The sequence below is a fragment of the Salvelinus sp. IW2-2015 genome, linkage group LG14 (assembly GCF_002910315.2).
Source record: "Salvelinus sp. IW2-2015 linkage group LG14, ASM291031v2, whole genome shotgun sequence".
NCBI classification, from domain to species: domain Eukaryota; kingdom Metazoa; phylum Chordata; class Actinopteri; order Salmoniformes; family Salmonidae; genus Salvelinus; species Salvelinus sp. IW2-2015.
The window spans coordinates 11,702,970-11,729,454 of NC_036854.1; the positions used below are offsets into that span (position 1 = coordinate 11,702,970).

The window sequence follows — 26,485 nt, forward strand, 5'->3', positions numbered from 1 at the left end:
TGCCCTCTGATTAGAGTCCCTATTTCTCCCTCTGTTTTCCGCTCCTGTCCTTGTCGGATTCTTGTTTTGATGTTTGCTGTCCTGCGTCCTTGTTCCGCCCCTGTCGTGTTTTTGCCTGGAATAAAGACTCTGTTCTTTAAGTCGCTTTTGGGTCCGCATTAATCAGCATAACAGAAGAATCCGACCAAGATGGACCCAGCGACTATGGATTCTCTCAACACTGCCGTCGAGTTCCAGGGAGCAATGCTCGGCAGACACGAGCAGGAATTGTTTGCTGCTCTTCATGCCGTTGAAACCCTGGCCGCTCAGGTCTCCGATCTCTCTGGACAGTTTCAGAGTCTTCGTCTCGTGCCACCAGAACTTCTGGTTCTTTCCCTCTTTCTCTCTCTCTCTCTCCTCCTCCCTCTCTCCCTCTCCCGCTCTCTCTCTCTATCGTTCCGTTCCTGCTCCCTGCTGTTTCTCATTCTCCTAACGACCTCATTTACTCTTTCACACCTGTCCCCTATTTTGCCCTCTGATTAGAGTCCCTATTTCTCCCTCTGTTTTCCGCTCCTGTCCTTGTCGGATTCTTGTTTGATGTTTGCTGTCCTGCGTCCTTGTTCCGCCCTGTCGTGTTTTTGCCTGGAATAAAGACTCTGTTTCTTTAAGTCGCTTTTGGGTCCGCATTAATCAGCATAACAATTAGGTCCAGAAATCCAACTTTTGTGATATAATGTTAATGGTATGTTAGAGAAAGACCCCAAATGAACAATTTAGAATGTGAATTATATTATTTGTCTTGGTAAAATATATTTTATAACATAAGAAAGTGAAAGTTCATCACCAAAGCGCGTGGACACCCTATAGAATCGCACACCAATTGCAAAGCTAAGCAACAAACAGGGGGTACAGTAGATCAGATTTAATAATGCACATGGATTGTAGCTTCCTTCAATGTAATTGTCTGCATCATTTCCAATCCCCTATATATTTTATTGTAAATATATATATATATATGTATTTCTATATATGTTTTGCTTTGATGAAAGTAATTTGATGGTGTCTTGGGTGAGTGGGTGAGAAAAAAGTGCAATTTTCTTCAGAGCAATTAGCAATAAAGATTGACCTTTGGAATAAGCCCTGATGTTACAACAGAACAGACAGTGAACTAATTGCTATTTGTGTAATGGTGCTGAGAGAGAGAGAGCGAGAGCGAGAGAGAGAGAGAGAAAGAGAGAAAGAGAGACTGAGAGAGATAGAAAGAGAGAGAGCGCAGAATTAGGCCGATACCCGCTAATGATCAAAATCCAGATAAGAGCCGTTAAATTCTACAACCACCTTAAAGGAAGCGATTCCCAAACCTTCCATAACAAAGCCATCACCTACAGAGAAATTAACCTGGAGAAGAGCCCCCTAAGCAAGCTGGTCCTGGGGCTCTGTTCAAACACAAACAGACCCCCACAATTAGACCCAACCAAATCATGAGAAAACAGAAGGATAATTACTTGATACATTGGAAAGAATTTACAAAAAAATAGAGCTAACTAGAATGCTATTGACTATGTACAGACTCAGTGAGCATATGTAGCCTTGCTATTGAGAAAGGCCGCCAAAGGCAGACCTGGCTCTCAATAGAGCTATGTGCACACAGCCCACAAAATGAGGTGGAAACTGAGCTGCACTTCCTCATAAATTTGGCACTTCCTGCCAAATGTATGACCATATTAGAGACACATATTTCCCTCAGATTACACAGACCCACAAAGAACTTGAAAACAAATCCAATTTTGATAAACTCCCATACATATTGGGTGAAATACCAGCATGCCGTCACAGCAGAAAGATTTGTGACTTGTTGCCACAAGAAAAGGGCAACCAGTGAAGAACAAATACAACCTATATATATGTTGATTTATTTTCCCTTTTGTACTTTAACTATTTGCACATCACTACAACACTGTATATAGACATAATGTGACATGTAAACATATGTTTGCCATGCCAATAAAGCCCCTTAAATTGAAATTGAATTGAGAGAGAAAGAAAGAAAGAAAGAAAGAAAAAGAGAGAGGGAGAAAGAGAGAGAGAGCGAGAGCGAGAGCGAGATATGACGGAGTAAAAATGAAGACATTGTTATCTTCTGATCAACAGCAACACAGTCGTCTATCTCGCTTTTCCTGACACACCGTTACTCGGATCCACATACTGCTTGATACATCAAGTCATCAAGCTACAGTAGCATGGATACTACAGATACTCTTTCACTATTACCTCCTGCACAGTTTGGCGATAATGACCAACATAAGGTACCAATGAGGTGTGACAAACTATCGGCTTCACAGTGTTTGATGAGGTTGACTGTTGTAGTGAACCTTGTGTAAGTGTTCCTACTAGTGGCCGTCTTTGCTCATCTGTGACGGAGAGAGTGTGGACATTCAGTACGAAGGAACAGTCTGTTCTAAATCATGTCTGAGCTTGCAGGTTACCTGTGTTCCTGACTCCGTCATCTAACTACAGAACTCTCGCTCATTATGTCTGAATTATCCCCCTTGGTTCGTCTGTTACTCCTCTACTTGTTGACCTTCAAATGGAAGGGTCATCATAATTCAAGAGCTCTGATTGTAAATTCTAAAAGCTTGTGTTTAATTATGTTTGTACTACACGGCATCGCAACGGCTTATGATTTTCAACCTCTCGGTGAGCTTAAAAGGTCAGGTGCTTTTAATTAGATTTGAATATTTGATATGTCCCTTCAGTGTTCAGGTCACCGCTATCAGACAGATATCAATACAAAGGAATTAAAGATGGCTGCGCTGGGTGTCTCTGGGTTGCCGTCATGTTTATTTAGTCCATAAGATATCATAAGAACACATTTTCGAAGCAAAGTATTGAAGGCTGCTATGGTACCAAGGGACTGAAAAATACTGTTGACACTTCATATAGCTTTAGGCAGTACTGATCTCATATCACCATGTCAAATTCCAAATCGTTTTTTGATCCTCATGGCACTATTGGACAGGTTACTGCGTATGCTTTTTGTCGTTTTCTTCCGGAGATTAAAAAGACGGTTGAGGGATGAAACCTGTTTTTCTCCCAGCATACAACATTTAAGAGCACTATTACCTCAGAGCCCTATCACTGCTTTTAGCAAGTCATTGGCCTTGACGCTGGATACTCGACCCAGTCACTCAATGACTGGTTGAAGACAAAGAGGCTGTTTTAGGCTGGGTAGATATTTAACGCGTCAGACATCAGACCTGAACATTGCAAACATATCAACAACGATAACCATATAGGCTATGTATTCTCCCAAACAAAAGCACCCTACTTTAAATGCTCCCCCACCATCCACGAAGGTCCCAGACCCGTAAGTGGAGTGATGTATTGTGGGATGCTGCAACGCTATTCGCCCCATCTTGGCTTTGAGTGAAGCCTGTAGGCCTGTTCCTGCTCTGCATTATCTCTACCGAGACGGCAATCTCCTGGTCCCTGCCTGTGCTGCAATGCCGTTGGATATGACTAGTTTCTTCCCACCTGACCTGCTGGTCAAGCCCTGCCAATCACGGCACTTTGGACAAATCACCCCTTTCCCTGCCGGCACCACACCAGGCTGATCAGCACATTTATCTCTCTACCCTCTCTCACCCAGATGATGTCTTCTTCTCTCAGGTGAATGGGAAAAGTATTATGTTTCTGATTGTCCCTGCATCCATTACACACTGGCACATCATTTTTCGTTAGGGTGACCACTTGCAGACAGCTGACAACAGTCTATTTCTATTCCATGCAGGGATCTGTATCATATGTGTCATATCTACAGTTCTATCTATGTCTTTTCTACAGTCATATGAATCCATGTGAGTGCGTCACAGACAGGGAACAATATGAATTGACTGTACAACCATAGGCATTAAAAGAGAGAGTGTGGCATTTTGAGTCTGTCTGTCTGTTTGTTTGTTTCCACTGACTGACATTGCTGATGACACATTCCCTCACAGATGGAGCAGTGGGACAAACACACTGGCCTCCTGCCGAGAAATGATTGATGGGAGAAACTTCTTGCTTGTTGAAAGGGAATTTTAACTCAAGTAAATCCCCTGGATTATAGCAAAACAATGTACTGGCAAATTTACAGTTTAATGTCAATTTTTTGGGACACACAAGCTCAAGTATTCACTTTTGTCGCATGACTGAAATGTGAACATTGATTTAGGGGAAGTTTGTGCGGTTTATTTCTTAATACTAATTCATGTACAGTGCATTGCAAAAGTATTCATCCCCCTTGGTGTTTTTCCTATTTTGTTGCATTACAACCTGTAATTTAAATAGATTTTTATTTGGATTTCATGTAATGGACATACACAAAATAGTCCAAATTGGTGAAGTAAAATGAAAGAAATAACTTGTTTAAAAWWTTTWAATTAAATTAAAAACTGAAAAGTGGTGCGTGCATATGTATTCACCCCCTTTGCTATGAAGCCCCTAAATAAGATCTGGTGCAATCAATTACCTTCGGAAGTCACATAATTAAGTCCACAATGAATTAAGTCCATAATTAAGTCCACCTGTGTGCAATCTAAGTGTCACATGATCTCAGTATATATACACCTGTTCTGAAAGGCCCCAGAGTCTGTAACACCACTAAGCACGGGGCACCACCAAGCAAGCGGCACCATGAAGTCCAAGGAGCTCTCCAAACAGGTCAGGGACAAAGTTGTGAAGTACAGATCAGGGTTGAGTTATAAAAAAATATCAGAAACTTTGAACATCCCACGGAGCACCATTAAATCCATTATTAAAAAATGGAAAGAATATGGCACCACAACAAACCTGCCAAGAGAGGGCCGCCCACTAAAATTCACGGACTAGGCAAGAAGGGCATTAATCAGAGAGGCAACAAAGAGATAAAAGATAACCCTGAAGGAGCAGCAAAGCTCCAAAGCAGAGATTGGAGTATCTGTCCATAGGACCACTTTAAGCCGTACACTCCACAGAGCTAGGCGTTACAGAAGAGTGGCCAGAAAAAAATGCCATTGCTTAAAGAAAAAAATAAGCAAACATGTTTGGTGTTCGCCAAAAGGCATGTGGGAGAGTCGCCAAGCATATGGAAGAAGATACTCTGGTTAGATGAGACTAAAATTGAGCTTTTTGGCCATTAAGGAAAACGCTATGTCTGACGCAAACCGAAAACCTCTCATCACCCCGAGAACACCATCCCCACAGTGAAACATGGTGGTGGCAGCATCATGCTGTGAGGATGTTTTTCAACGGCAGGGACTAGGAAACTGGTCAGAATTGAAGAGATGATGGATGGCGCTAAATACAGGGAAATTCTTGAGGGAAACCTGTTTCAGTCTTCAAGATATTTGAGACTGGGACGGAGGTTCACCTTCCAGCAGGACAATGACCCTAAGCATACTGCTAAAGCAACACTCGAGTGGTTTAAGAGGAAGCATTTAAATGTCTTGGAATGGCCTAGTCAAAGCCCAGACCTCAATCCAATTGAGAATCTGTGGTATGACTTAAAGATTGCTGTACACCAGCGGAACCCATCCAACTTGAAGGAGCTGGAGCAGTTTTGCCTTGAAGAATGGGCAAAAATCCCAGTGGCTAGATGTGCCAAGCTTATAGAGACATACCCCAAGAGACTTGCAGATGTAATTGCTGCAAAAGGTGGCTCTACAAAGTATTGACTTTGGGGGGTGAATAGTTATGCACACTCAAGTTTTCAGTTTTTTGTCTTATTTCTTGTTTGTTTCACAATAAAAAAACTATTTTGTATCTTCAAAGTGGTAGGCATGTTGTTGTGTAAATCAAATGATACAAACCCCTAACAAATCCATTTTAATTCCAGGTTGTAAGGCAACAAAATAGGAAAAATGCCTAGCGGGGTATACTTTCACAAGCCACTGTATACTATGGCATATTGGCTAGTGACAGAGGCGGGGTGGAGAATGAAGCATTTACATACAGCCAAGTCAGTGGCAAAGCATCTACAAGCCTCTCCAAGCACCCTCATGGTCGGAGCACTGCATTAGTGTCATTCTAATCTGAATAGCACACTGGGGGGGGGACTTTTATTGTCATCTTTAATGACACTGAGAGCACTCTGCAGACTTCAGCATTCATCAGGGAGGCATCTGGAGCATGCCTTGCCTTTTACTCTGCATTTAGTCTGGTTATTAACTTTGTGGCTAGTTCCCAGTCTGTCTTCTAACGCATTGATCTGGTAATGGTCAATACAATCAACACATTCTGACATCTTCACGTCTGCTATGCCTTTGTGTACGTACATGCTAGATTGGTCCAAATATATTTCCCAATGTTTCACCAAATTGAATCAATGAGTCTCAGTGAAATCAAGGAGTGGATCAAGTTCATTTGAGCTCAATCAAGTGACGTCCATGTCGTTGGTTTGGCCTTTAATCACCCAGGAGAAGACACGTTTGTTAAATGGTTTGTGGTTTGTTAAATGACTCCGACACTGAGTTGTGAACTCTTAACAGCAACACATTAAACCCTGACAGGGCCACGACGGCACCCCAACTATAAACAGTTCAATAAGAGGCAGGCTTCGGGTACTTTTAATAACTTATTCAGCCCAGGCCAGATCGATTCAAATAATAGGAAAGCCAATATATAGATAAAACCCTTAAAAGGCTATAAAACCCTGTGTATACAGGTTATCATTACTCATTGTGTATTTATTATGACTTTTATTATTAAAAGGTTATTACTTTTCTATTATTTCTCTATTTTCTCTCTCTCTCTGCATTGTTGGGAAGGGCCCGCAAGTAAGCATTTCACTGTTAGCCTCTTGAAATACACTCGGGTTCTATCAAGGGTCTATGAGACAGAAACATGGCTCATAAAAACCTAATACATAGTAACCACTGGTAGGGGTGCAGGAAATTGGAGTGCTCGGACTGCTCCAGCGGGTTCAGTTAAACAACTGGATATTTTAAGTTGGGTGATTCAGGGTCAGTGCACTGCCAAAAGGTATGGGTGATTCAGGGTCAGTGCACTGCCAAAGGGTATAACATGAGTAGTTCTGGTGACAGGCTTGCATTACTTCACCTGTAACTATTAACACCGTTTTCTAAATTCACTTTATTTTATAACAACATAGTTCCCTTATGTTTTGTGAGAGGTTCAAAGTTAGTAAGGGATGTAGGCTACTCTATGGGAGTGTCTGATTCATGTAGCGTCTGGAGTTCTAGTGTCCGGCTCCCCTGTCAAGCTCCTCCGGCCAGCCTATTCCTAAACTAGACGGCTCTCAGAGTCTGTGATAGGTGGTGATGGGAAATAATAGCCTTATTGAGCTAGCACAAGCACTGTAACTCATTTGTTCTGAGGGCCTGGTGCTGACAGGCCAGCCTTGTCCCTCCTCTCCAGTGAAATTGACTATAAATCACTATTCCTCCCAGACCTGACACTTTATCAGAATACCAGCATTTTTCCTGTATATGAAGACTATGAAGTGTGTGCAGYCAGGAAGTAGGCCAGTTGCATGCTTTTAAAGTTGCTCCAAGGAAAAAGACACAGATAACCTGCCAATGTAAGGATTTACTGAGGCTCTGCCATGCCACTTACAACCATAGCAATATTTCATAGGGCTGCAAATATATCAACATCATGACATAGCACAATAGGAACTTCTTACAAACAGTAAAAAGGTATCATTAATTCAACTGAACTGGGAAGACATCGGTGCCAAATCTATCATACATTCTCCATTTAACCTTTGCTTTGATTTTAACCTTGAACCATTGCTTAGTACTGTGCATAATGTAGCCAGCAATATTGTTCAGGCCTTAAGGCTAAAATACAGAGGTCATGATCAGTGTTGATATGGAGAACGTTGGCACACAATATTTGGCATGAATCCCATACTAAGATGTCAGAAAGCTCCATTTTAATGGAGTTATTTGTTTATGCAAATGTCAGGTTGTCCCAGCCTGGATTAGATTCCTGGCTGACAGGAGACGTTATCCGTTTTTGGGCCAGGTGGGCCAGGTGTATCTGTCTGTCCCAGATTGGGAGGGACGTTTGTGAGCAGCTCTTATTGCATCAGCTCTCATCCTCCTCTCTGCCAGACTGTGACTATTTGCCTAGAAGCTAGAAGGCTGTCTGCTGCCATGGCTGGGACACAGTTTTATTTACTGTGCCTGGGCTCAGGTTGAAGCTCAGACTGGAGCTCCATGGCTCTCTACGCCCACTCTACCCACTCTCCTATGCTCTACCCTGTCACTTCTTGTCAGTGCCAACAGTCCTCTGCCAATGGCCTCCACATTCAATTCCCAGAATATCTCTGGGCATGCCAATGGAATTGGTGAACAGGCCAAAGAGTTTGCTGCTTTTAACCCATTCACATATTAAAGCACAAACACAAACCAGAAGGGAGCTCTCTTAAGAGTGCCCAGTTAGCAGTTTGAGACATTCGACATGAATGTAAAAGAAACATGGTGACACTTTCTCTCTACAGGCCCAAACCCGATCTACAAAGAATACTGTTGTTGTTTATTCTCTCTCTCAAGTCACGTACTATTTCAATGTCAATCACTCTCCTGATAGACTATTGGCTTTCTCCTAGACAAGTCCCCCTTAGCGGAGTGATTGAGCGAGTTGAGACCTGTAAGGAGGATTACGCCACGTAATGAAAAGAATACGCAGGGATTCGTCCCATTTATTTATCTTAATTTGTTTCTGTGTGTGATCTTCCTGCCTTGGCGGGTCTCAATGGATTCTCTCCTGGTTAAACACATTACACCTACATTAATAAATCATGAGGCGCCCCAACGTGAGCCAAATAAATCACACTAGCTAACACACTATCACTTTACTGTTACTAATTAAAGTACCTGAAAAGAACCACCATGTAGAACATGCAGTGGAATCACACTCAGAACTACAAAGCCGCAGATGCCCTTTTCGTCAGTCAGGCAAAACGATGAGGAGCGATGAGTTGATGCCTCAGTGCCTCTTCTCCCTAGGATAAAAAAGTGACAAGGCCACTCGTGGGAACTGACGCTGGTGAATTGTGAAGGAAGCCAATGAACATTCGCTCTTTAAGAGATTTATTTCAGGCAAGTTAGAAGACATAAAAAAAAGCAGTGCTGAAATGCAGCAGGGAGAACTCACAGAGAAAGGCAATGTACTTTGCAGATATTTCCCGGGACTGAGTTTTTCAAAGTGTATATAGCCCCAAACCATGTCATTTTCCAGCTGTTAATGACATTGACTGTTAATAAAACTATAATGCAACAGATGCCATTCCCTGATGCTTTTCAAACGTGCTAAGATATCTCTGAGGTGAAACTGTCAAATCCTCCAAAGGCAATTGAGGAGGAAGGAAGCCAGGCTATAGGAGAGTGAAGACTGTGAGACTAAGTGAGAGCTCCATCTGTTGCCATAGATCCCAGATAAGATTAAACAGTAGCGACAGAGCAACAAGGAAGCACGATCGACTAAGAAATGTACAGACATTTCAAAGAGACTTCCTCACAGATAAACACAATCCAAATGGTGTGACAAAATACCCACACATGTTCTCTTTCCTCTCTATGTGGATATATACTGAACTACAACTACCTTACCGGCAAATTAGCTTGACCAATAACACTATAATAATCCTTATCATTGGTGATACAACAATGGCATGTAATATGGCCACATTTGTGACCAAAAGCTACAGCAATATAATCTTCATGTCTCTACTTGACTCATGTCCACAGCTCTCATAATATCTGGTCATGAGAAGCGCTCAGAGTCAGTGGTCAACATTAAGGGATGAGTCATTTCAGTGTCATTTTCCAAATGAAAACATAACAGATAAAAGCACTTGATGAAATGTCATGATCAAGTTACACGGCTGGTTTGCCTTTTAATTGGGTACAATATTAAACATTTTGACATTTTAATTACATCTTCTCAAATGTTCTCATACATACATGAACAGATGACAGATTATGGAATAAATTCCGAGTTGAAATTAGAAAGTTTGAGCATGGGGGACCAAAGAGATTGAGAGGGAGAGAGAGAGGGGCCGAGAGGTGGAGGGAGAGAGAGAAGGACCGAGAGGTGGAGGGAGAGAGAGAGGGACCGAGAGGTGGAGGGAGAGAGAGAGGGACCGAGAGGTGGAGGGAGAGAGAGAGGGACCGAGAGGTGGAGGGAGAGAGAGAAGACACATTTGCATCTATATTGCGGTATTACTGTATTTCTTTGAACCAGGGGTGAAAGTAGATGTATTTGTTTTCCCTGTACGGGACCTCGTGTATGAACTTTTTGTATGGGCCTAATCATAGAATTACATATAGAATCGCTATTAATTTAATAGGATCTCTTGTGGGCCTAGTAGTAAAGATGTATCTTAACTTAACTCAAATGTATTACCTTTTACTGTGGAATAAACACAACCAGTCATGATCTTTCATCTGATTGTCAAACAATCAAAAGGCTCATGTACTGTAGGCTACCTCCGTTTGTCTACTCACAAATGAATTCCAGCAGCCAAACAGTGTTCTATGCACCCACCATTTGATTAATAAAAATAAACATCTGTTGAAGAACCAAAAAGTGTAAGGACATTTGGCTATTGTCATTATGCCTACACTTGTACACATTATGCATGAATGGATGCATCTACAGCAGTTATCTCTGCCTTGGAAAAATGTCAGCGTTCTCGTCAAACCACACCGTATTTTCAAGGCCTTCAGAAAGTATTCACACCTCTTGACTTTTTCCACATTTGATTGTGTTACAGACCGAATTTTGTTTTGATTAAATTACATATAGTCCTTCCTAATTTAGTTGACGGAGAGGAAGGAAACCTCTCAGGGATTTCACCATTGAGGCCAATGGTGACTTTAAAACAGTTTAATGGCTGTGAAAACTGAGGATACATCAACAACATTGTAGTTACTCCACAATACTAACCTAAATGACAGAGTGAAAAGAAGGAAGCCAGTACATAATACAAATATTCCAAAACATATATTCTGTTTGCAACACGGCACTAAAGTAATACTGTGGCAAAGTAATTAACTTTTTGTACTGAATACAAAGTGTTATGTTTGGGGCAAATCCAATACAACTCACTAAGTACCACTCTCCATATTTTCAAGCATGGTGGTGGCTTCATCATGTTATGGGTATGCTTGTTGCAGTTAAGGACTGGGGAGTTTTTCAGGAAGAAAAATTGCGCAATGGGGCTAAGCACAGGCAAAATCCTAGACCTTGAAGAAGTTTGAAAATAATATTGGGCAAATGTTGCACAATCCAGGTGTGGAAAGCTCTTAAGAGACTTACCCAGAAAGACTCACAACTATCTCCTTCAGAAACAGCGAAGTAATGTGTAACCCGTGATTAAATGGCATGCGAAAAAGACCATTAAAGACATATTATCCATAGCCTCTGTTCTCTGGCAGGTAATAATAAAAGGCTCTCCAGCTCTGTAGAGCTCTCAGCAGGTCACATTACCTTGGAGAGGTCCCCCACTTCCAGGTAGAAACAGATGATGAAGATGTTCCAGGTCACCCAGAGAACCAGCCACACTGCATACTATGGGAGAGGAGAGAGTGCGCGAGAGAGAGAGGAGGGGGAGAGAAGAAGCACACACCACTGAACAAACAGTATCACAGTAGTAGAACACCACAAGCAATGTCAAGCTCAGAATAACACGCCAAAAACAAATGCATATTTTGATTCTCCTTAGTATCTGGGTTTCCACAGCCAGGATCATAGTGTTTCTTTGTAATTAATTATCTGCTGGGTATGTCTTCACACAGAATCTGCCTCCACACATCTGAATCATGCCAGAGCCAAACATTTAGTACCTCTTCTTGGTATTGAAGGTGTGTGTGTGTGTGTGTGTTGTGTGTTGTGTGTGGGAGGGCTGAGGCTTAGAGGCTCCTTAGAGATAGGGATGGAGGCTTATCAAAGCGTTTTGAAATGTGTCAAAATGAAACAACTCAATGTCCAATTGGCACTGAAGAACACAAAACATGATGTTACTGTTCATTATGTCCTCATTTAGGTACTGTACTGTCTAAATGTCTGAAAGGACACTCACAAGAAAGTTGAGGGCAAAATGAGTTTGACACCCCTGATCTAAGACATGGCGCATCTATCGACATATCATGTAATTTTTTTTCGAAGCAGGCTATTTTGAAGCATGGGAAATCATTATCACAACACGTGTTTTTTCCCCCCCGATTAAAATGTGAGAAGCGACTTTCTGGGAGAAGAAGAACTGTGAAGTCTGATAAGCAGAGCAGAGGAGAGATCTTCAGATAAAAGGATGCTTATCTGATCCTATTTTAAAGCAGACAGGTGATCCAGAATAAAATACTGGGCCACTGGAAATGGGAACTCAATTGCATTACATGTAGGAAGCTCATCCAAATATACAGTGGTGGAAAAAGTACCCGATTGTCATACTTGAGTAAAAGTATAGATACCTTAGTAGAAAGTTACTCAAGTAAAAGTAAAAGTTACTCAAGTAAAAGTAAAAGTTACCCAGTAAAACACAACTTGAGTAAAAGTCTAAAAGTATTTGGTTCTAAATATACTTAAGTATCAAAAGTAAATGTAATTGATCAAATATACTGAAGTATAAATCATTTCAAATTCCTTATATTAAGAAAAGCAGATGACACCATTTTCATGTTTTTAAAACGTGTGGAACACTCAGACATAATTTACAAATGATGCATTTGTGTTTGGTGAGTCCGCCAGATCAGAGGTGCGTGAATTGGATGATTTTCCTGTCCTGCTATGCATTCAAAATTTATTTTGGGMGTCAAGAAAAATGTACAGTGTAAAAAGTACATTCTTTTCTTTAGGAATGTAGTGAAGTAAAAGTTAAAGTTGTCAAAATATAAATAGTAAAGTAAAGTACAGATACCACCAAAAACGACTTAAGTAGTACTTTAAAGTATTAATACTTAAGCACTTTATACCACCGCAAATATATGTATCCACTTATCTGTTAAATGCACATGATCGAGGACAAATATCACTACAGGAGCCATAGCTGACACTTGTGGGGCAGCAGGTAGCCTAGTGGTTAGAGTGTTGGACTAGTAACCGAAAGGTTGCTAGATCAAATCCCTGAGCTGACAAGGTAAAAATCAGTCGTTCTACCACTGAACAAGGCAGTTAACCCACTGTTCCTAGGCCGTCATTGTAAATAAGAATTTGTTCTGAACTGTCTTGCCTAGTTAAGAAAATGTGTACTTTATGACAGCACAGTAAGAAAGATCTGATCAAATATCTTTGCAGGTTTCTGTGATACAGTGAAATGCATCATAATCATCATGAATGTATAACCTGATGGAGGTATGGAGATATGCAATATTATGGATAGAGCACTGTAGCTAAAGAGGAACATTTACAGAAAGGGATACAGTATGGCAGTGTTTCCCAAACTAGGGGTCGTGACCCCATATGGGGTCGCCTGATTTGAAAATGGGGTCGCAAGATAAAATTTCCGCTTCATAGAACCGGGGTTAAGTCATTAACCTCCGGTAGCTGCTAGATGCGGTTTCTTCCTACAAACGTGGCACTATCTTTTGAATGGTTTAAGCTACAACATATTATGACCCCATCACTGAAAAGACAAGACTTTCTGTTTCCCACTGCAATACCCACAAGCCATGCAGGACTCATTAGAACAGAGTGGACAAGACCAGGCACTAAATCAGACTGGGGGGAATAACATAATCAATGATGATCTTTTCTACACAGAAAATCATAAAAAATTATTGTCGGATGATCTTCTGAACAATATATTTTCTGATGCATTTCAGTCACTTCAAACCATACTTCCTTCAGATTGAAATACTGTCAAAAGTACTGTCAGACTGATTTGTAATATACTGTAATAGACCCATTATAAAAAAGTTGACACTGGCCGGTGATGATATTTTTTTTTTACATTGATCACTTTTTTTACATGGTGGGGCCACAAACATTCTTTGATATCAAAATGGCGTTGTCGTGCCCCGATAAGGTTTGGCAACCCCTGTAGTATGTAGACTGTCCCAACATTGGACCGGGCCTCAGTAGGTGGGCGGGGTGGGTCTATCCTCTCCCGTAGTCATGGGGACTCCTTGGTAATGTGTTGGGAATGACTGACTCTCACCCCAGATGGCCTCAGAGGGGGAGAGGGTGAGAGAGGGGGAGAGACCACTGCAAGCTGTCACAGGTGCAGAAAACCTTTCCCTTTACTTAAAAATCCCTTTTAGAAGCAGATAATGTCGGCAGGCACATGCTGTACGTACAATTTATACAGCGAATCAGCTGAAACGCCCGAGGGGAGGGTTGAAGGTCAATACTACATGCCTTCCTCCCAACTGGAGTGCGGCTGTCTGGCTGACACGTCTCTCGAAGTAGACGTGTGGCGGCATAATGATTCTCCCACGTCTGTGAGGTGGAGCAGGGCTAGGCCAAGCCATTGACTTCAATTAGGGCCATAATCCAAACTGGTACGTGAGCTGGTGATGGTCTCTAAACCCAGGGGGTGGAGATTGGAGGGAGCAGTAGGGGGCAATCCATGAATGTGTTAGGGCACAAGTGTATATGTTTCCAGGCCTAATTCACCAGACCATTGACAGAGGGGCAGAGCCGCCACGGAGGAAGGTTTTACCGCCTCTATAATCTGACATGTTGTCAAGACATTAGATCCAGAAGATGGGTGCGTGTAGTGGAACCTAATTTGGCCTTTCTCCAGCTACTGGCAAGAGCCATGTTAAATTAGAATAAAAATTCATCTGCTCTGACAGCATTACCAAAACGGATATAAGCAAGAGTAATATTGGACAGTAAGCCATTTATCTTTACAGGCATAGACTTTGATAGCTGAGGCTGATAGTGGGTTGAGGCTCCATTTCTACAGGGGAGGAGGGGGTGAGGAGGGGTGAGGAGGAGGGGCTGTCAAGGTAAACTCTCTGCTGCATGACAGCGGCTCTCTCTGACGGCTGAGTCAAAATGCTTGGGTTTTAAGTCTCCATAATATAAACTCAGCAAAAAAAGAAACGTCCCTTTTTCAGCACCCTGTCTTTCAAAGATAATTCGTAAAAATCCAAATAACTCACAGATCTTCATTGTAAAGGGTTTAAACACTGTTTCCCATTCCCATGCTTGTTCAATGAACCATAAACAATAAATGAACATGCACCTGTGGAACGGTTGTTAAGACACTAACAGCTTACAGACGGTAGGCAATTAAGGTCACAGTTATGAAAACCTAGGACACTAAAGAGGCCTTTCTACTGACTCTGAAAAACACCAAAAGAAAGATGCCCAGGGTCCCTGCTCATCTGCGTGAACGTGCCTTAGGCATTCTGCAAGGAGGCATGAGGACTGCAGATGTGGCCAGGGCAATAAATTGCAATGTCCGTACTGTGAGACGCCTAAGACGGCACTACAGGGAGACAGGACATCTGATCGTCCTCGCAGTGGCAGACCACGTATAACAACACCTGCACAGGATCGGTACATCCGAACATCACACCTGCGGGACAGGTACAGGATGGCAATAACAACTGCCCAAGTTACACCAGGAATGCACAATCCTTCCTTCAGGGCTCAGACTGTCCGCAATAGGCTGAGAGAGGCTGGACTGAGGGCTTGTAGGTCTGTTGTAAGGCAGGTCCTCCCCATACATCACCAGCAACAGCGTCGCCTATGGGCACAATCCCACCGTCGCTGGACCAGACAGGACTGGCAAAAAGGACTCTTCACTGACGAGTCGCAGAATTGTCTCACCAGGGGTGATGGTCGGATTCGCGTTTATTGTCGAAGGAATGAGCATTACACCAAGGCCTGTACTCTGGAGCGGGATTGATTTGGATGGGGAGAGTCCGTCATGGTCTGGGGTGGTGTGTCAAAGCATCATCGGACTGAGCTTGTTGTCATTGCAGGCAATCTCAATGCTGTGTATTACAGGGAAGACATCCTCCTCCCTCATGTGGTACCCTTCCTGCAGGATCATCCTGACATGACCCTCCAGCATGACAACGCCACCAGACATACTGCTCGTTCTGTGCGTGATCTCCTGCAAGAGCCCGGATCTCAATCCCATTGGAAGAGTTGGGTAACAACTCACAGCAAGAACTGGCAAATCTGGTGCAGTCCATGAGGAGGAGATGCACTGCAGTACTTAATGCACCAGATACTGACTGTTACTTTTGATTTTGACCCCCCCTTTGTTCAGGGACACATTATTCCATTTCTGTTAGACACATGCCTGTGGAACTTGTTCAGTTTATGTCTCAGTTGTTGAATCTTGTTATGTTCATACAAATATTTACACATGTTAAGTTTGCTGAAAATAAATGCAGTTGACAGTGAGAGGACGTTTCTTTTTTTGCTGAGTTTACATGTATGGTTTGATTGAAAGGTTGTCAAGATGAGACTTATTTCAGGTAGGAGAGTCTTGAATTAATATTTATTCCTGCTCTCTTTATTTTTATACTGTGTAGGTCAAAGGTCATAGGCCTTGACATCATATCAGTTATAAGACTATACAGTATTATTGTTCAGTATAAACACTATAAATATAAATGCAATCAATAAATATGAACATGTAATATTACCTTATATTACCTTGTCAATCAAACATGTAAGATATATTAATTGCTTCATAACACCACTTTCCATAAAACCACTTATCCCAAGATTAATATCCCAAGATATTAATATATGACTCCATAGGAAATCAAGGAAGATATAACTCACCCCGGTCACGTATCTTGGTCTGAACTGTACAGTCCCAAAGAGGCCCAAGATGACTGTGATGATGTGCACAAAGTTTGTGAGGATGGGAGCCCACTGGTACCCAAGGAAGTCAAATATTTGTCGTTCCAATATGCTGATCTGTAAGGAAAATGGAGAGAAAATAAATGAACTTTAGTATCAGACAAAATCAATGTAATCTTTTCATGAGGTTTGCAACATGATTTGGGGTTGCAGGTAGCCTAGTGGTTAGCGTCGTGGCCCAGTAACCAAAAGGTTGCTTGATCGAATCCCCGAGCTGACAAGGTAAAAATCTGTCATTCTGCCCCTGAACATGGCAGTTAACCCACTGTTCCTAGGCCGTCATTGTAAATAAGAATTTGTTCTTAACTGACTTGCCTAGTTAAATAAAGGTAAACAAATTTAAAGAGAAAGATGCATGTGTACAGTTGTGGGCCATGCCAACTTTTTATTGCTGAACTGCTGGAGGTTATCAGAGCCCTGAGAGATGTGTTGGAGTGATGTATCTCAACATATGTGCTGGAAGGGAGGGAGGACAGGGAAATCTGCTTGAACACCACACCAAGGGGTCGTGACACCGGCGTCTTCTCTCTCCTCCTCCCCATCACGCAGCTGTCTCGAATTGCCCGAGAGGGGCAGAGTTCCTCAGGGTCGTGTCCCCACCCACCTCGATGTTGGCCTCTGTGGGAAATTGAAGCTGGCAAGGCTAGACCCCTTCTGCCCAGACCGTTTGGGTCTCAGTGTCTGATTGGACATGACACCAGTGTTGATACGACTATCAGCCATGGCACTTCAAAGGGCTGCGGTAAGGAGAAGGATAACAGTGTGTCCCAACAGTGTTAGAGCTAGATAGCGCTTCATAGCACTGACGCTAATGGTTCCCAAATCCCAACAACTACAGGATGCTTTAAACTCCACTTCATATCTGCAACTAACGATCTTCTTATTTTATAGGCACTGTCCTTACTAATAAAGCTATGTCTGCGCACTCCATTTATTACAGTTGGCGGAGTAAAAAAAATACCTGTGGGATAATTGGATTGCTCCTGCTGTAAATTCCATGTGAACGGATAGAAAATGGCCTTTAAATATTTGTGAGATCTCAGTTTAACGAACCACCGCCTGTATAAAGGACTCTGTGCACTTGCACAGGCAGTATTTTCGTGACTGGAATTCTTGACTGGTGTTCCTTCGAATGACTGTTGATGAGCTTTGACAATCGCAACAGATGCCACAACTAAATTAACTTCTCCTGTGGGTGCTCAGTGATACATTCCCCATGCTGCTAGGCAATACTTCGTAAATGTACTTTCAAGTCATCAAAACACCAAGTTTCTCTCTATTAAAACCAGTCTGTCCATGGCTCAGTCCAGCCCAGGGCTGACCAGCTCACAACCCCTCACGCTGCTCCTGCCCCATGCTGTCTGTCTGTCTGTCTGTCTGTCTGTCTGTCTGTCTGTCTGTCTGTCTGTCTGTCTGTCTGTCTGTCTGTCTGTCTGTCTGTCTGTCTGTCTGNTCTGTCTGTCTGTCTGTCTGTCTGTCTGTCTGTCTGTCTGTCTGTCTGTCTGTCTGTCTGTCTGTCTGTCTGTCTGTCTGTCTGTCTGTCTGTCTTTTTGTACTATGAGTAAATTATGATCCAATTTGAAGAAAGAAAAAGACAGGATTGTATTGTAAACTATGTATTGTAAAAACTATGTATGTATTGTAAACTCCGTCCGTCCGTCCGTCCGTCCGTACGTCCGTCTGTCTGTCTCTGGCAACCTAGCTAGCCACTATACATCTGGCACTATATGAGTACGGCTCATAGATCATACATTAATCCAAATGCACAGTTGTGTCCAAATGACAGGATTCTAATGTCATTCCAGGTACAAACAATAACTCACAAACTCACTGCTCCCAGAAGAGTTCGTAAATAAATGTTAGTATTTTCAGGGAACTTGCCTGCTAAACAGAGGCTAAGCTTGGCATTTGTTTACATTTTATTGAAATGATTCCCTATGCATGCCAACTATAACTATAGAGCTCAGCCTACCTTGTTGCATTGTATGACACGTAATGATCCTCTTTAATGCGTTATTTATGAGAACTATTGCTCAGGGAATGACATGTCTCTCCATGTACAGGACCTATATTGAAATAGTGCCGGCACAACTGTTACTCATCCAGCAGGAACTGATAAATTATGCACATTTTGTTTTGAAAATATAACCAAACAAAGTGCATGTATTCCCACTGTTAGGTGGGGCGGCAGGTAGCCTAGTGGTTAGTGCGTTGGGCCAGTAACTGGAAGGCTGGATCGAATCCCCGAGCTGACAAGGTTCAAATCTGTCGTTCTGCCCCTGAGCAAGGCAGTTAACAGTGTTCCCCTGACGCCGAAGACATGGATGTTGATTAAGGCAGCCCCCCGCACCTCTCTGATTCAGAGGGGTTGGGTTAAATGCGGAAGAAACATCTCAGTTGAATACATTCAGTTGCACAACTGACTAGGTATCCCCCTTTCCCTTTCAATCGTGTGATATGCCAAGCGGTTCCTGACACCTACTGTATGTTTATCTGGGCCAGCCTCCATGCTTACTATACCGTCATTTCATGTATCAGTAGAATGAAAGTAAAACTGGTGTTTTTCCATCTGTTTCCCAGTAAATTAGTTCCCTAATCCAAAACCACACAACATACAGTCAGAACAGTCAGAGTCAGAGTCAGAGTCAGGGAGCAACGCTAGCTCCTCCACACTTACCTTCACCCTGCACGCTAGCTCTTTCAACCCACTACCACCCTGCAACGCTAACTCCTCCACGTCCCTACCACCCTGCAACGCTAGCTTCTCTACGCCAATACCACCCTGCAACGCTAGCTTCTCTACGCAATACCACCTGCACTCGCTAGCTCTACATGCCCCTACCACAACGCAAGTTCCTCCACGCCCCTACCACCCTGCAACGCTGCTCCTCCACGCCCTACTACCCTTGCAAGCAGCTCCTCCACGCTAGTACCACCCTGCAACGCAAGTCCTCCACGCCCCTACCACCCTGCAACGCAATTCCTCCACGCCCATACCACCCTGCAACGCAAGCTCTCCAAGCCCCTACCACCCTGCAACGCTAGCTTCTCCACGCCAATACCACCCTGCACGCTAGCTCCTCCATGCCCTACCACCCTGCAACACTAGCTCCTCCACGCCCCTACAACCTGCAACGCAAGCTCCTTCACGCCCCTACCACCCTGCAACGCAAGCTCCTCACGCCCTACCACCCTGCAACGCAAGCTCTCCACGCCGCTACCACCATGCACACTTGCTCCTCCACGCCCCTACCATCCTTATCTCCTCCACACCGCTACCACCCTGCAACGCTAAGCTCTTTCACACCACTACCACCCTGCAACGCTAACTCCTCCACGTCCCTACACCCTGCACGCTAACTCCTCACGTCCCTACCACCCTGCAACGCTAGCTTCTCTACGCCAATACCACCCTGCAACGCTAGCTTCTCTACGCCAATACCACCTGCAACGCTAGTCTTACATGCCCTACCACAACGCAAGTTCCTCCACGCCCCTACCAGCCTGCAACGCTAGTCTCCTCCACCCCCCACACCCTGCAACGCTAAGCCTCCTCCCTCACTGCGCCCCCTCCACCACCCTGCAACGCTAGCTCCTCCACGCCCTACCACCCTGCAATGCTAGCTCCCCCACGCCTTACTACCACCCTGCAACGCTAGCTCCTCCACGCCACTATCACCCGCAACGCAAGCTCCTCCACGCCCCTACCACCATGCAACGCTAGCTCCTCCACGCCCCTCAATGTCGCTTATCTCCTCCACACAAGCTATCAGCCCTGCATGCTAGCTCCTCCACACCGCTACCACCCTGCAACGCTAGCTCCTCCACGCCACTACCACCCTGTAAGCTAGCTCCTCCACGCCCCTACCATACAGCAACGCTAGCTTCTCACGCCCGACCACCCTGCACGCTAGCTCTTCCACGCCCCCTTACCACCTGTAACGCTATCCTCCACGCCCCTACCCCTGTGACGTTAGCTCCTCCACGCCACTACCACCCTGCTAACGCTTAGTCTCCCTCATTTAACATTTAACATTTAACATTACCATTTAGTCATTAGCAGACGCCTCTTATCCGAGCGACTTACAATTGGTGCATTCACCTTTATGACATCCAGTGAACAGCCTCTTTACAATAGTGCATCTAAATCTTTTAAGGGGGGCGGGGGTCAGAAGATTACTTTTATCCTATCCTAGGTATTCTCAACACGCTACTTCACCGTGCAACGCTGCTCCTCCACGCCACTACAACCCTGCAACGCTAGCTCCTCCACGCCCCTACCACCCTGCAACGCTAGCTCCACCACGCCCCTACCACCCTGTAACGCTAGCTCCTCCATGCCACTACCACCCTGTAACGCTAGCTCCTCCACGCCACTATCACCCTGCAACGCTAGCTCCTCCACGCCACTATCACCCTGCACCGCTAGTTCCTCCACGCCCCTACCACCCTGCCAAGCCCTCTTATCAAAGCGCCTTCCTGTCTAACATTACACACATCAGGTCCTCCTCTGAGGCATTGTTAACATGTTTCTGCTGAACAGAAAAAGGCACAAAGAAAATAAATGATGTTAATTAGCAGCACTCCATGGCATTTCCATGGCATTGGAGAATGAGAAGCCCTCCTGAAAAGCTGCCTGCACCTCACCATATCCGCTACTAAAGCAGGGAGCTCAGAGAGTCCTGAAGGGAGCCCATATGGCAGCTCAAAAGCATCCTGCCGCCTGGATTAGAAGGGTAAACAACAAGGAAACATGGTATATAGCCTGCAATTAAACATGCCGTGCTTCCACAGCGCATTCATAAGCCTCAACACAAATAACAGCCATTGGTGAATCGTAACCCCTAGCATTAGTTACCTGATAATGTCTCACTGTCAAAGCTGCCTGATAAAGGCTGTTCTCTGACTATGCAGTTGGGAGTGCCTGGTATTATTGGAGGAACTCCAAAAGACCCAGAGAGCTCAGCTGTCTCAGTATCACAGGCCCTGTCCAATGGTGAGAGAGAAGCTGCAGGGTTTTGCTTACTGCCTGACACAGAGAGACACACCTCAGGCTATTGCTGAAGTCAGAGGGCCTCCCTAGTCATTAATGTTGTAACTGAGCCTCCTTTTATCATCGCAAATGTAAACAGCTCTCCCAAGCAGCTGTGCACAGAGTGAAATATTTATCAAGCAATTATCCATACATGAGTAATTATAAACATACATTTGGGGGAACCAATTATTGAGCGAGGCAGAAGAATGACCCTATTCACCAGGGAAATAACAGAGGGGATCCAAATAACATGTCAGATCTCAAGAGAAGGAATTTCTGAGTAAGTTATAACCCTTTATCTGACAAAAAACTTCTGCAAGGGCAATCGGTAGGCCCCACAACAGTAATACGACTTTGAAAAATGCAATTAGTAAACCATTAAACTGTACAGATATGTCATTATATTGCCATTGGGGTTTCTTTACTCATGGTAAAATTGTATTTTWAATTTTTTTTACTGCCGGGAAAGGTCAGCTCCTCCTACACAGAGAATTCAGTTGATAATTCTGTTTGGTGAGGCTGTTTTGCATAACACCTTCATTTTACCCTCCTGAAGAGAGTTGGAGAGAACCTCATTACTGAGGTACAACACAGGGATGATTACGGTAAAAGAAGTGCACACTCCAACTCCACAACTGTTGATTGAAATGGAAGTTTATCCTCCTAGCTTCGCCAAAGCCTAGGGTTTTTCTTTTTTTTCTCCTTATGTGGAGGAGACATGAGCTGCCTCTAATCACTGAGAAAAAAAAGCCTATCAATCAGTGGTGGCAGCATGAATAGAGATGCAGCCTTATGTTGCATTCAGACAAGGCTCAGGAGGCTGTACGACACACAGCGGCTCTGACCAGAGAACATTAGCCCCAGAGTGTAGGGAGGTAATGTGAAGCCTGGGCTAGGGGCGCCCTCTCATGCAGAATCACAGATGAGGGCATCACCATTGTCCGTCACTACTACTACAAATCCACCTACAAATGCTCAGGTGTTACTCCAAACAGACAGTTAAACTAGACTCTAGAACCTGGGGGAGTGAAACTCATTTGATTTGTTAATAGCATCAACACTTATCGATGGCACGCTGGGTGTTTTGCTATGCAGCAATTGAAAAACAAGCAGAGATATTGTAAGGTTATTTAGCTTTCGATTAATGTACAGTAGGAGTCAGAGGCTCCAATAATAACTTTAGTCAGAAATGGAAAATTGTACTGTAGCATACACTAAGTGTACAAAAAATTAAGAACACCTTCTTAATATTGAGTTTCAGTCCCCCCCCCCCAGGGTTGTTGGCCCATGCTGACTCCAATGCTTCCTACAGTTGTGTCAAGTTGGCTGGATGTCCTTTTGGTGGTGGACCATTCTTGACACACACAGGGAACAATTGAGTGTGAAACCCAGCTGCGTTGCAGTTCTTGACACAAACTGGTGCGCCTGGCACCTACTACCATACCCCATTCAAAGGCACTTAAATATTTTGTCTTGCCCATTCACCCTCTGAATGGTACACATACACAATTCATGTCTCAATTGTCTCAAGGCTTAATAATCCGTCTCTACCCCTTCATCTACACTGATTGCAGTACATTTAACAAGTGACATCAATAAGAGATCATAGCTTATACCTGGATTCACCTGGTCAGTCTATGTCATGGAAAGAGCAAGTGTCCTTAATGTTTTGTACACTCAGTGTATACATGTAAGTTCATTTCTGTCCCTGCAGTCAGTAGACTACTGTATAAATGTCTTACTTCTGTATATCAACCCAATCCCATGCTTGAGATGGTTTCATAATTTATTCACTGTGAAAGTGAGAAAAACAAAGGTATTCAAAATATATTCAGGCTAGATAATTTAAAAAGGTCTGAAACAAGTCTCTCACATCTGCAGAGAGTAGGGCTGCCTCTCAAAACACTCTTGGATGGAAAGAAAACACTTATGAAAATTGTATGATCAAAATGAATATGCAGATTTCTCAGCGATAGGCTACACCACTTGTGCATAAACAGTTAGACATGATATTCATGAGACGATCTTAATGCTATATCTAATCTGATAAATAATACATCAGAACACCCTTTGCCAATATAAACAAGTAAAACAATTTATTTTATTTTACTAGATAAAATATCAAACAATAGCAACATACTTCATAAATGCTGACATTTTGTTGTGAATTTATTTTCCCTTTTTTAAATGGAAAAAACAACTAATAATATATGCAAAAGTTTCATGACATATTCACCAACATCATGTGGATGTGTCAGATGACGGAATAATTGTGAAATCATAAGTCATGAAAAATGTATGCATTATCACAACTTCCTTTAGGGAAGAGGGAAGAGATAAAAGACACAGCTTTGGTGGAAGTGGAATCACTAAATAGGAAGCACCCAGAGATGGTAGAGGGATATATATGGTGTGATGAAAGCATTCTGAGGTGTACCCAGTACAACTCCTTGGGGAACACCATCCTTCTCTGCTGAATACAATGACAAGCATTCAGCGCCTGAGATATGCACATAATAATTCAGCTTCCTTTGTTCTGCCGTAGCAATAGTCACCTTCTGCACTGTTACACTTGATGAGAAGATCTACCATTCTAACACAGTTGAACTTGAGGAACAACAAGACTTCAACTGAGGGAACATATCTGAGAATCAATCAATATGCCCATGATGATTTTGTTTCTTCTTTTCCTGTGGTTTTATGAACTGTACCTTTGCGAGTACATGAAAAGTGATGATGCTGATGAAGTAGGTGTAAAGTTAAAGTTTCATATACACAACAAAAGGCTTTTAGAGGCTTTGTAGATCCTACCATGGAAAAGACTGAACAACTATGCATTGTCAAATCAAACTAAGGGCACAACAAGCTGTAGATGTGATTGTACTCACATGTGCTAGCATAATCATATAATGTTTTGATTACCACACCTTTTTATATGTTCCACCTCAAAAGCATTCTGCCACTACAGAATATACATATATCCCGAAGAAGGAATTAATATTGAGTTTCAGTCCCCCCCCCCAGGGTTGTTGGCCCATGCTGACTCAATGCTTCCTACAGTTGTGTCAAGTTGGCTGGATGTCCTTTTGGTGGTGGACCATTCTTGACACCAACAGGAACAATTGAGTGTGAAACCCAGCTGCGTTGCAGTTCTTGACACAAACTGGTGCGCCTGGCACCTACTACCATACCCATTCAAAGGCACTTAAATATTTTGTCTTGCCATTCACCCTCTGATGGTACACATACACAATTCATGTCTCAATTGTCTCAAGGCTTAATAATCCGTCTCTACCCCTTCATCTACACTGATTGCAGTACATTTAACAAGTGACATCAATAAGAGATCATAGCTTATACCTGGATTCACCTGGTCAGTCTATGTCATGGAAAGAGCAAGTGTCCTTAATGTTTTGTACACTCAGTGTATACATGTAAGTTCATTTCTGTCCCTGCAGTCAGTAGACTACTGTATAAATGTCTTACTTCTGTATATCAACCCAATCCCATGCTTGAGTGGTTTCATAATTTATTCACTGTGAAAGTGAGAAAAACAAAGGTATTCAAAATATATTCAGGCTAGATAATTTAAAAAGGTCTGAAACAAGTCTCTCACATCTCAGAGAGTAGGGCTGCCTCTCAAAACACTCTTGGATGGAAAGAAAACACTTATGAAAATTGTATGATCAAAATGAATATGCAGATTTCTCAGCGATAGGCTACACCACTTGTGCATAAACAGTTAGACATGAAATTCATGAGACGATCTTAATGCTATATCTAATCTGATAAATAATACATCAGAACACCCTTTGCCAATATAAACAAGTAAAACAATTTATTTTATTTTACTAGATAAAATATCAAACAATAGCAACATACTTCATAAATGCTGACATTTTGTTGTGAATTTATTTTCCCTTTTTTAAATGGAAAAAACAACTAATAATATATGCAAAAGTTTCATGACATATTCACCAACATCATGTGGATGTGTCAGATGACGGAATAATTGTGAAATCATAAGTCATGAAAAATGTATGCATTATCACAACTTCTTTAGGGAAGAGGGAAGAGATAAAAGACACAGCTTTGGTGGAAGTGGAATCACTAAATAGGAAGCACCCAGAGATGGTGAGGGATATATATGGTGTGATGAAAGCATTCTGGGTGTACCCGTACAACTCCTTGGGGACACCATCCTTCTCTGCTGAATACAATGACAAGCATTCAGCGCCTGAGATATGCACATAATAATTCAGCTTCCTTTGTTCTGCCGTAGCAATAGTCACCTTCTGCACTGTTACACTTGATGAGAAGATCTACCATTCTAACACAGTTGAACTTGAGGAACAACAAGACTTCAACTGAGGGAACATATCTGAGAATCAATCAATATGCCCATGATGATTTTGTTTCTTCTTTTCCTGTGGTTTTATGAACTGTACCTTTGCGAGTACATGAAAAGTGATGATGCTGATGAAGTAGGTGTAAAGTTAAAGTTTCATATACACAACAAAAGGCTTTTAGAGGCTTTGTAGATCCTACCATGGAAAAGACTGAACAACTATGCATTGTCAAATCAAACTAAGGACACAACAAGCTGTAGATGTGATTGTACTCACATGTGCTAGCATAATCATATTAATG

General features: G+C 42.9%; 1 protein-coding gene across 1 annotated transcript in view; it reads right to left on the reverse strand.

Annotated features, from left to right (window-relative positions):
- Positions 1-26,485, reverse strand: part of nkain2 (sodium/potassium transporting ATPase interacting 2) — a 171,649-nt gene that overhangs the window by 70,248 nt on the left and 74,916 nt on the right. The window contains 2 exon segments of the mRNA XM_024000517.2: positions 11,458-11,538; positions 16,720-16,857. Coding sequence (XP_023856285.1) covers positions 11,458-11,538; positions 16,720-16,857 — 219 coding nt within the window.